The 12,478-nt window shown below is 40.8% G+C and overlaps 1 protein-coding gene across 1 annotated transcript in view; it reads right to left on the bottom strand.

The window, feature by feature from the left end:
* Positions 1-12,478, bottom strand: part of cacna1ba (calcium channel, voltage-dependent, N type, alpha 1B subunit, a) — a 668,325-nt gene that overhangs the window by 310,627 nt on the left and 345,220 nt on the right. Inside the window, exons 23-24 of the mRNA XM_037680745.1 lie at positions 6,532-6,567; positions 2,241-3,017 (exon numbers count right to left, since the gene is read on the bottom strand). Coding sequence (XP_037536673.1) covers positions 2,241-3,017; positions 6,532-6,567 — 813 coding nt within the window. The remainder of the gene's footprint in view (positions 1-2,240; positions 3,018-6,531; positions 6,568-12,478) is intronic.

Here is a 12,478-nt window from a genome sequence, read left to right as displayed (position 1 = left end):
AGAGGCTTAGGCAGATGGGGGGGCAGCGGGGGCCGCTGAGCGTGACAGTTTTGACCTACGTGATGTTTCTACTTTTTCCATGACTCATTCTGTTCTCAGGGTTCTGACAGAATGATTTTTATTTGTTTCATGGAGCCTCGTTTTAAGCTCACACCTGCCTGCATGCAGTCACAGTGTGAGACATTTATTGTCAGTCACAAGTTCATGACTGCTGTTTTTATTGTTATTAATCAGTTCATCCTGAAGAACAGTTGGCCTGCTCTGTTCATTGGTACACTGTTACAATTCATAACCTCTGTTGTTCCTATTCACAGCAGCAGGTCTGCTTTTTCAGCCTTCTTTTTCCCATCAGAGATCCTTCTCTCTGGGACGCTCCTGTGCATGGAGCGCATAATTACGCAGCGCGTAATTACGCACACAGAAGGCTGAGTGATGAAATGTTTTTTTTGGTGCAAGCAGGTGCTTCATGTTTGTGTCTGAATGGACCTAGTGAGGCATAGACCACATCCTGCTTCGCCTTTAACCTACTAGCGATAGCCTTAAAGGGCTGTGCCTATACTCATAGAATCTGTGGTAACCAACGTTATTCATTGTGCCATTAGGTGGAAACAACATGACTTGTGTCTTCTTCTCATTAAAGTTTAAGAAATTTAAAGCCATCCTGTACCTGATGTCAGCCAGGCAGTCAAGAAGAGATTGGATAGAATGTGCACCAGTCTGTTTCAGAGGGAAGTAAATGACAGTCATCGGCGTAGAAATGAAAAGCTTTGTTGTGTTTATGAAAAATAGCTCCTAGTGGCAGCAGGTATAAAGAAAAGAGAAGAGGACCAAGACTGGACCCCTGTGGTACTCCCCACTGAAGAGCTGCCAATGTTGAAATAAAATATTTGATGTTGACACAAATGGTTCTGTCAGAGAGGTAGGATCTAGACCATCTGAGGGCTGACCCTGTGATGCCCACCCACTGCTCCAGCCTAGAAACGAGGATATCATGGTCGATGGTGTTGAAAGCAGATGTAAGGTCCAATAGGACAAGAAGCACAGAATCATCAGCATCTGTGGCTAGGAAAATGTCATAGAAACCCTTCAATAGAGCAGTTTCAGTGCCGTGACATTTGTAGCCTGATTAGAACACCTATAAAATAGAATGATCCTCCAGGAAACATTTTAACTGGGAATCAACTATTTTTGAGATTTGTAGCCTGATTAGAACACCTATAAAATAGAATGATCCTCCAGGAAACATTTTAACTGGGAATCAACTATTTTTAATGGTCCAGGCTAGAAATAGGCTGAGGCTGGCAAGCCTGCTTTCTCTGTTGTCCTCGGATTTTTCTGTCATGATACGTGGTAATGTGGACAAAAAAGAGCGGGCACAAAACTAAGTGCAAATTTTGAAAAATAAATAAATCAAGGACTGAAGAGGCAAGAAACAATGTAGTTACATAACTCGTAAACTTCTTCACAAGATCACTGGAAGGAAGCAGGAAGTTGAGTGAAACAAATGGTAGAAAATATTTTGACCTGGATCTTTGTTCACTCACAGTGTTCATGTTGGGTCTGCACATGCAAGATGCTCCTGGTACAACACAATATGAGAGCAGCATCCAGGTTCTTACAGACTTGTAGATAAACACTTAATTTTTTTTACTATTTTCCTCTGACACATGATCAAAAAGAAAAACAGCACTGTTAACAATTTAGAAGACTGAGTTAAGAAACTTTTTTATTTGTCTGTACAGCTAGGTGCTCTCAGTGATAGTGGCTTCTGGTGTAGCAAAGTTGGACTGAAGCAACTAAAAGGTGAGGAGGAGGGGTGTCTTTTAGTGTCTAACTATTTGTAATATCTAAGATTAGCCTTGATAAACACTACATGGTTTGGTCTTGTTACTGGAAGTGATCAAATGTTGTAAAGTGAAAACATGGAGGAGTTATGAAAAATGACCTTTAGCTGTTTGTGGCTCTGCCAGAATAAAAATAATCTGACACAAAAATGAGCACTAACTGTTCAGACTGTGTTTGAGGGGGTCATCTAGCCCTTTTGACTTTATGAATCTAACACTGACATGGAACAGTGTGGTCCACTTGAACCTGGTCCAGAATCCACATTTGACTTTTAGAGGTGCTACAGCGTTGAGAGAGCAAATAACCACCATTGTCCAGATGACTCGACTGAAAATCATTGGATTTGGTACCTGGATGTTTGTGCATGAACTTTGTTAACCACCATAAATTTTTACCTGTTCGTATGTATTTTCTCTCTATCATCGGATTCCTCTCCTTCATCTTTAGACTGGCACCTGGAGCCATGAGTGCGATGCCTCCTCCTCTGTCCATTGGCCCTGCTGTCTCCTCTGGTACTTCTGTCACTGTTAGATCCATCTTTGGGACAGGATCTTTGCTCTCCTATTCCTCCACTACTCACTGTTCCATTGCCCCCCCTGGAATGTCGATGGGAGTGATTACGGCGGTGTTCCTTCTCACTTGTGGCCCCCACACCTGCACTGTCATTTACTGAACTCTGATGATGGTGCCGATGACAATGATGTCTCCTGCCCCCTTCTTTGCTGTGGGACATCACACTTTTTTCCTCTTTGTCTCGATTGGAGTCGTGGTCTTTGGAGCGGTTGTGATGAACATGGTGCCTCATGTCTTTACTACCATGAAAGTTGTTGTTTGTCTCATTGTTTACTTCAGTCCAGTCTTTGTCTCGGTGATGATAGTGACTGTGAGGATGATGAGAAGAGAGAGGTGGGTCAGCAGCCGTCTCAGCCTCCTCTGATGTACAGGGCTTGTGACAGTGATGCTGATGGCTGCCCAGTAGATCACAATGCGCAATAACCAGAGGCCGATCGAGGTGGGTCTTCATCTCAGGGTGGATATGGAGGGCTGAGGGCAGGAAGGCAGATTGGTCTGGCTCATAAAGAGCCTCACAGCTTGCTTGGTTTTGCCTCCTCAGCTGGCTGGCTTTCTGCTCCCACATTGACATAGTTTTCATGGGCCTCTGCTGCTCTTTACTGGTGAGAGAAAGGAAAACAGGACAAATGATCAAATTCAGACCGCAGGGAGACAAGAGTAAAACAATCCTTTTTAATTGTATACTTGCTAGAGTCAAAGCTTTGCCACATTTGCAAGATGTAGACAGAAAGCTGTTTCAGTGAGTACAGTGACAACTTCCTTTATGAGTCTGTGAAGCAGATAAATTAGTTTGACTCTTTCATGACACATAGGCCTTACATGCTGAATGATTCACGTAATGATCAAGGTGCAATGAGGCTTTTGATAGGGTCAAAATAAATCCATTTATCAGAGAATGCTGTCATCATGAACAAAAGTCAAGCATGGCTCCATTACCATGCTTTTAAAACTTGTGTGTGTAATACCGTACTTTAAAATGGCTGAATGCATGCAACTTTTAATGTCTTTCACTCAACAACAACTTTATGACCTCTACTTTAGAGAAACTAAGCAACCTCTCCACAGATGGCATGGCTCAACACAGCAAAGCCAGCTCTTCAAGACAAGACTCAGCATCCACCTACATCTCAAGGATAAGGGACACTCTTTTGAGGACCAAAATGTTCATACAGTGCCTTGCGAAAGTATTCGGTCCCCATGAACTTTTCAACTTTTGCCACATTTCAGGCTTCAAACATAAAGATATAAAATTTTAATTTTTTGTGAAGAATCAACAACAAGTGGGACACAATCGTGATGTGGAATGAACTTTATTGGATGTGTCAAACTTTAACAAATAAAAAACTGAAAAGTGGGGCGTGCAATATTATTCGGCCCCCTTACGTTAATACTTTGTAGCGCCGCCTTTTGCTGCAATTACAGCTGCAATTACAGCTGCAAGTCTCTTGGGGTATGTCTCTATCAGTTTTGCACATGAGAGACTGAAATTCTTGCCCATTCTTCCTTGCAAAACAGCTCGAGCTCAGTGAGGTTGGATGGAGAGCGTTTGTGAACAGCAGTCTTTAGCTCTTTCCACAGATTCTCGATTGGATTCAGGTCTGGACTTTGACTTGGCCATTCCAACACCTGGATACGTTTATTTGTGAACCATTCCATTGCAGATTTGGCTTTATGTTTTGGATCATTGTCTTGGTGGAAGATAAATCTCCGTCCAGTCTCAGGTCTCTTGCAGACCCAAACAGCTGACGAAAAGCAGGCCCAAACCATGATGCTGCCACCACCATGTTTGACAGTGGGGATGGTGTGTTCAGGGTGATGAGCTGTGTTGCTTTTACACCAAACATATCATTTTGCATTGTGGCCAAACAGTTTGATTTTGGTTTCATCTGACCAGAGCACCTTCTTCCACATGTTTGGTGTGTCTCCCAGGTGGCTTGTGGCAAACTTTAAACAACACTTTTTATGGATATCTTTGAGAAATGGCTTTCTTCTTGCCACTCTTCCATAAAGGCCCGATTTGTGCAGTGTACGACTGTTTGTTGTCCTATGGACAGACTCTCCCACCTCAGCTGTAGATCTCTGCAGTTCATCCAGCATGATCATGGGCCTCTTGGCTGCATCTCTGTTCAGTCTTCTCCTTGTTCGAGATGAAAGTTTAGAGGGATGGCCGGGTCTTGGTAGATTTGCAGTGGTCTGATACTCCTTCCATTTCGATATGATTGCTTGCAAAGTGCTCCTTGGGAAGTTTAAAGTTTGGGGAATCTTTTAGTATCCAAATCCGGCTTTAAACTTCTCCACAACAGTATCTCAGACCTGTCTGGTGTGTTCCTTGGTCTTCATGATGCTCTCTGCGCTTTGAACAGAACCCTGAGACTATCACAGAGCAGGTGCATTTATACGGAGATTTGATTACACACAGGTGGATTCTATTTATCATCATCAATCATTTGGGACAACATTGGATCATTCATAGATCCTCACTGAACTTCTGGAGTGAGTTTGCTGCACTGAAAGTAAAGGGGCCAAATAATATTGCACGCCCCACTTTTCAGTTTTTTTTTTTGTTAAAAAAGTTTGACACATCCAATAAATTTCATTTCACTTCACTATTGTGTCCCACTTGTTGTTGATTCTTTGCAAAAAATAAAAATTTTATATCTTTATGTTTGAAGCCTGAAATGTGGCAAAAGGTTGAAAAGTTCAAGGGGGCCAAATACATTCACAAGGCACTGTATTTTAGACAGAGAAGACAAATTATTTGAGATGGGGATGAAGGAAGCCATTTAAAAAATAAAGCAACTTTAAACAGAGAAACTCTCAGATTTTAGCTATCCATAATCTCCAACAGAGCATCAAGATTCATGCTCAATAATCCAGGTAAAAAAAATCCAACAAAGTTAAGTCAGGTCCTCTGGATGGTTTCTTTTTGTGGAAACGTTTCAACAAAGTTGAACCCAAATCCCAACCTTAACGTTTCAACAACAAACAAACAAACAAACAAAAAAAAATGTTCAGAGGACCTGTCTTAACTTTGTTGGATCTACAGCAGAGCATTAAAAAACCCAGTCTTTTCCCCTTTGATTAAAACCTTCATGCAGCTGACCAAAGCAGCTCTTCTGGAAGTTAGGCAAACAAAGACTCTAATCTGATCATTTCAGTTAGCTATTTAGCATTGTTCTTTTAGTGATTAGTCTGTTCTTGTTAGTGTTCATTATGTGTTGTTTGTTTTAGTCCACTCAGTACAGTAACCCTGAGTGAGGGAGGTAGTTGTCATGAAGACCTGTGGGATTCACTGTGTGTGTGTTGAACAGTTATATAAAGTTTATTAAAACACCATCTGCTGGTTGATTCTTGATCTACAACAAGAGTTGCATATCTCTCTCAGCAGCTGTGTGCTGCCACTCATGTTAAAATGTGAACATCCACAGCTTATATAAAGGAGCAGCTTATTTATATAAATTTTTTTAAATATAATTTTATTTTTTAGTATGTGCTACTTATATTTGGGTGTGTTCCATAGACTGGCAATTACAGTATATCTTGTAATGTTGAGTCTACTAAATGTATCAGTCTGATGAATCCATACGTCTCAACTCCCAGTGGACTGACGCAACATCAGGATAGTCTATTTCTGTGGGTCTGCATTACGAGCCTGAAAAACAACTATATCTCATTTGGCTAGCCATTAGCTTGGCTTAGATATTTGGCAACTGTCCTCCATATTCTGTGCTCTGATATCATTGATAAGGTACTAACTAAAGATAATGATATGACAGAATATCACTTCAAAGATGACAAGATTATCCCTTTAGAGTGGCAGAGGTTATATTCTCTATACAGGCTTCAGAGATTAAAAAAAGATGATAACAGCTTTTTGGTACCATTCTGCAGAAGTAATATTTGAACTCACCTTACAAACTAAACAGACATACTGCATAAATTTCTCTCAAAGAGACACAGTAGATGGACAATTCTTAATGAATTGATAAGCTCAAACATGGATGACAAAATGCAGCGCTTAGTTTTAAGAATGCAAACAATGAAAACATGATCATGTATGTTTTCTGGCATGTCATCAGCATATAACCTCACTAACAAACAGCTAATGTTTACCTCTGGTAGTGATGGACTGGACTGCAGATATAACTCCTACAGTACAAACACATAAATTAAGCAGCGTTGAAAAACAAACAGGAGGAAAAAATAAAACACTTAAAAGGGACCACAAAGGTTACTCATAGAAAAAACAAACAAGATGAACTCATGGTATACAGTAGAAATACAACTCCACACAAACAACCAAACATTTTTTTGTTCTATAGAAAGGCTGGGTTTAAAATAAAGGTGATGATAAGCAGACAGTGTTTTTTTTTCTTGTCTTTATAACCTGGAATAGTACTCTTCACTCATGTTGTCATGCAAAATATTTACATAGATAATCTCTCAAGAGTATATCAGGAGTAAGCCAGATGTTTGTATAAATAGCATGGCTTCAGTGCAAAGTTTCACTTGTGCTATTGTAACCGAAAATGACGTTCATGGTACAAAGTTGGACACATTTGACTTCAGAAAAAATATAAACTTTTGGCTGAAACTGCTAAGAGGTCTGGCAGAAACTTGAAAAACGCTCCGACTTTTATAGAAGACCACACTTATGAGTCACAAACATCTGATGGAGAGATGATGAATCTTCATCTGATCACATTTATCAGCAGGAGCTGATCACTGACAGAAACTGCTTATGAGAACAGGAATCATCAGAGGTCAGTCCCAGGTCAACCTGCCCCTGCTGGTCACAGGATTGGACCGGACTAGACCCTGTCCCTGACCCACACCAAGTTGGGCCTAGTGTATCTCTATGGAGGCCAACTTTTGGTAAGTGGACATGTTAGCAGATCCTCCTTTACACAGCTGAAGCAGCTGGAAGGAATGGAGCCAGGGCCTGAGTGGACTCATTTTCAGCCTTGGAGTTTTATGTCTCAGACTAGCCCACTTTAGATCACAACTTATTATTATTAAAATCATGTAATTATAAAAGCTGCATCTGTTTCCAGAGCTTTCCTATTTTTAAATCTAATCTTCTCCACAACAACCTTGCTCTTTCTACTTTCCATCTTTCAAACACCACTGACCGAATGCACTAACGTTATGTCAGGGTGCGTCTGAAAAAAAACAAAAAAAACAAATACAGTGAGAGCTGCCAGTGGAGGCGGAGCCAGCCTGGGTGGAGGTGGGGTCGGTCCTGGGTGGAAGAAGAGCTGGCTCTTTGTGGATGTGGGGTTGGCCAAGGTGCAGCAGTAGCGGTGATAAATCTAGGGCAATGACTGAGCACCGACCATGTGGCCAATACATCAGACCGGCCCACTGGGAAATGTCCCGGTCCTCCCAATTAGCCACTCCAATCTTGAATGGAACTGTAAATATTAGGAGCTGTCAGTTTCAGCCAGGGGTGGACTGGCATATGAGACTACTGGGGATTTCCCCAGTCGGTTAGTGGACAACAAAACCTAACCCTAACAGATATGCACAGTTCTGTGGCTCTAACTTGTAATGTCATTCCTCCGCGGAACATTACCTTTCAGACACTAACATTAAATAAGTCTGCATTAGTTGAGAAGATGGAGCAGCAAAGTCCAACTAAGACATGTAAAGGTGGGGCTGAAAAGTTCAGAGATAGAAAAGAAAGTCCTCAAGCAAAGAGCAGCAACAAATTAAAAAAAAATCTGACTTATTTGGTGGTTCTTCCTCTAGTTCTGGGTCGGGTAAATGGTAAATGGACTGCACATATATAGCTCCTTTCTATCTAATCAAGATACTTAAAGATCATTACAACACAATCTGTGCCCTCATTTACCTCCACACACACATTCATACAGAACTCTACTACGTCTTTTTCTTCTTCTTCCAGGTTTTCCCTCTTCAGGGTCTCCACTGCGAGTCATCCTCCTCCATCTCACTCTGTCCTCTGCATTTTCTGTCCTCACTCCAACTACCTCCATGTTCTCTCTAACTGCATCCATATGTCTTCTCTCTGGCCTTCCTCTGTCTTTTTTCCTGGCATCTGCATTTCTAACATCCTTCTACCAATATACCCACTGTTCTTTCTTTGGACATGTCCAAACCATCTCAGTCTGGCCTCCCTCACTTTATCTCCCAGTTGTTCAACATGTGCTGTACCTCTGATGAGCTCATTCCTAATATTATCCATCCTTGTCACTCCTAAGGAGAACTTCAACATCTTCATTTCTGCCACTTCCAGTTCTTTGTCCTGACTTTTTGTCCATGTCTCTGTCTCCAGACCATACAACATAGCTGGTCTCACCATTGACTTGTAAACTTTTCCTTTGCCCTTTGCTGACACCCTTTTGTCACAAATCACTCCTGAAACTTTTCTCCATTCACTCCATCCTGCCTGGACTTCCTTTTTCACCTCTTTGCTACACTCCCCATTTTCCTGGACAGTGGACCCCAAGTACTTGAAGTCCTGCACCTTTGTGACCTCTGCTCCTTGTAACCTCACTGTTCCAACAGCCTCCCTCTCATTCACACACATGTACTCTGTCTTACTACGGCTGACTGTCATTCCTCTTCTTTCAAATGCATACCTCCACCTCTCCAAGTTCTCTTCCTCCTGTTCCCTGTTCTCACCACAGATCACAATGTAATCTGCAAACATCATAGTCCATGGGGATTCCTGTCTGACCTCATCTGTTAGTCGGTCCATCACCAGAGCAAACAAGAAGGGGCTCAAAGCCAATACTTGATGCACTCCCACCTCCACCTTGAAGCTATCTGTCACTCCTACAGCACATCCCACCACTGTCCTGCTGTCCTCATACATGTCTTGTACCAGTCTAACATACTTCTCTGCCACTCCAGATTTCCTCATGCAATACTTTCTAACCCTTGAGTGTCAGACAGGCCTTCTCTCTCCCTGTTTTTAAATCTCTTTTAAAAACACCCTTTTATTTATTTTGGCTTTTAATACACTGTGATCTTGTCTTTTATGGCATCTTAAAACACACCTGCTGTGAACCTGGTAAGTGTATGTTTTGTATGTTTATTTTCTTATTGTCTTCATCTATTTTGTCTTATTGTACAGCACTTTGGCTACCCCTGATGTTTTTAAATTGTGCTATAGAAATAAAGTTTATTGATTGATTGATCCATGCTATCTGGCCACACTCTCCCCTGCTACAACGTTACAGTCCGCAATCTCCCTCAGGTTTCCTCTTCTACACAAGATGTAGTCTAGCAGTGTACTCCTTCCTCCACTTTTATAGGTCACTCTATGTTCCTCCCTCTTTTGGAAACAAGTTTTGACTACAGTCATTTCCATTATCTTGGCAAAATCCACCACCATCTGTCCTTCCTGGTTTCTGCTACTACATCTCTACAAAGATAATCTGAATCTGTAGAGACTAATCAGAGCTTTAGATTGCATTCATACACCAATGGGATACACAGCAGAGGCAATGAGGGTTATTTACTGTCTTGCCCAGGGACACTTCAACATGTTACTGCTGGTGGAATCAAACCCCCAAATCTCCCATTGGAGGATGACCACTCTAACAACTCAGCCACAGCTGCCCCAATGGTAAGAGGTCAAATACCACTGCTAGCAACAGCATAAACAAAGTTAGCATTGTGTGGTATTTCTAACTTCTAAATGTTTTTGTTATTTACACAGCACTTCACACATTAGCAATACTAATTTATTTCATAGACTGTGGCTGATGATGACCAAGGTGTGGCAATAGACAGCTAGCGAGCTCAAAGCTCAGATTCTGACATGGGTAAATGAGAAGAGCATCCACAAGAACAAAGGCAAAGCACAGCGGTTAGAATGGTAAATGGTAAATGGACTATAACGCCTTTCTATCTTATTTCAAGATACTCAAAGCACTTTACACTACAATCTGTGTCCTCATTTACCCATTCATACAGCACTCTACTAGATCTCTACAAAGCTAATTGAACAAATCATTCTAATGAGATTAATCAATGCTTTAGATCACATTCATACACTGATGACACTGACACACATGATAGGCTATGAGGGGTTCAGTGTCTTGCCCAGGGACACTTCAGCATGTGACTGCTGGTGGAATCGAACCCCAACTCTCCCATTGGAGGACGACTGCTCTAACCACACAGCCACAGCCGCCCAATAAAAAGAATAAAAATAATAATCTTTACTCAATAACTCATACATCCTCAGAACAGCATAATAGCACTTGCATACAAGTTTATGCTCACCCTGTCTGTAACACATGTAGCTTGCTAAAGAAGCTTTGCCACAGTTGTTTGTTTAGAAGCTCTCTTTCCACAGCACCTCGGGATGTTCATGCTCATGGCTACTCAGCCATATGTACTAAAGATTCTGGAGAGTGATAAGATCATAGATGGTGTAGCAGAAAACAGTCAGTTGCTGCAGAAGTTACTCATAGAGTGAACTATGTACATTTTCAAACACAGTAGCTGTACAGTTTTCCTTCCCCTCTATTTTGTCAGGTTCAAGTTGTTAAGTTTGGAAGTTATTTCAATGTGCCTTTGTTACAGTTAACCTTACATGGTATATAGTATATATACATATACATTGTTGCTGTACATTATATTGGCCATTTGAGAATAAAATTGTCATATTAGCACTGTAACTATGCACAGTGGGAAAAATAAGTATTTGATACAGATTTAGCACGTTTTCCCACCTACAAAGAATGGCGAGGTCTGTAGTTTTTATCGTAAGTACACTTCAACTGTAAGAGACAGAATTTAAGGAAAAAATCCAGGAAATCCCATTGCATGACTTTAAAATAATTAATTTGCATTTTATCGCTTTAAATAAGTGTTTTAATCACCTACCAACCAGCAATAATTCTAGCTCCCGCAGACCTGTTAGTTGTTTTTTTAAGAAGCCCTTCTCTTCTGCACTCATTAGTTGTATTAATTGCACCTGTTTGACCTTGTTACTTGTATAAATGACACTAGAAACTAGAAATCCGATATCAATATCAGTATCGGTACCGATATCTGAAAAACTTCTGGATCGGGTATCGGTGACGATGTGACCAATCCATTTTCCGATCCAACCTGCAGAGATTTCCGATCCATGATGCATGTTGGCTTCAAACTATGGAATGGATTTCCTGAAAGGAGGCGTGTCTCATGAACCCAGAGTAATAAGACCCGCCTCACATTCAGGAAATGCATTTCATAGTTTGCAGCCAGCTACAATGTGAGGACTGTGGCTAACAGCTAACCAACTTTTCATCTAAACATGTCCGTTGTGTGGAAGTATTTTACACTAGAAACACCACAAAGCAAGACAGCAACGTGCAATGTCCGCAGAGCCATAGCGCCACATTAAACCACAGTAAAGTTAGTTTTACGCTGGGCATTCGAGCTCCGTACCTTCAGCAGTCTGCTCCGCTCGCTGAACCTGTAGCAGGCAGCCCGACCCCGGCCAGCTGCATCCAATCTGCCCTGCTAAATCTGCCCGTCTCTGGGGAGGGACAGACCGAAATCAGGCTGCTTGCTTTGGATTGAACAAGAAGAAGCCATCACTAAAGCCATGGAGCTCAAATGTTTACTGAGAAGTTGCTAAACTTCATCATAATTAATGACCAACTGGTATCAGTTGTAGAAAACGAAGGATTTCAAAGCTTGATACTTGCAGCCAAGATATAGTTTACCCTCCAGGAGATATTTATCAGTACAACAGTAGACAATCATAAAAAAACATGATTTGAAAATTACAAGTTAAAAAAATATATATATATATAGATATATATATATATATATATATATAAACGAAACAAAAACAGCTACAGCACATTATAAAGTGATGTAAATAACTAAAAACAGGAACGTGTCTGTTGGTTTATGCAATGAACTTAGCAGATGTTAAAAGCCATTTAACATTTTATTTTATTTAATTCATTTATTCATTCATTTAAAAGAAACAAAATAAATTCATCAAAAAGAAAACATTGAATGAAAAGACTGCAGAAAGAAGAAAAAAAATTATTATATCTGCCCCTTATTTAGAAAAAAAAAA

Source organism: Nematolebias whitei, chromosome 8 (assembly GCF_014905685.2).
Source record: "Nematolebias whitei isolate Nwh7 chromosome 8, NemWhi1, whole genome shotgun sequence".
Classification (NCBI taxonomy): domain Eukaryota; kingdom Metazoa; phylum Chordata; class Actinopteri; order Cyprinodontiformes; family Rivulidae; genus Nematolebias; species Nematolebias whitei.
This window is presented reverse-complemented; position numbering and strand designations above follow the sequence as displayed.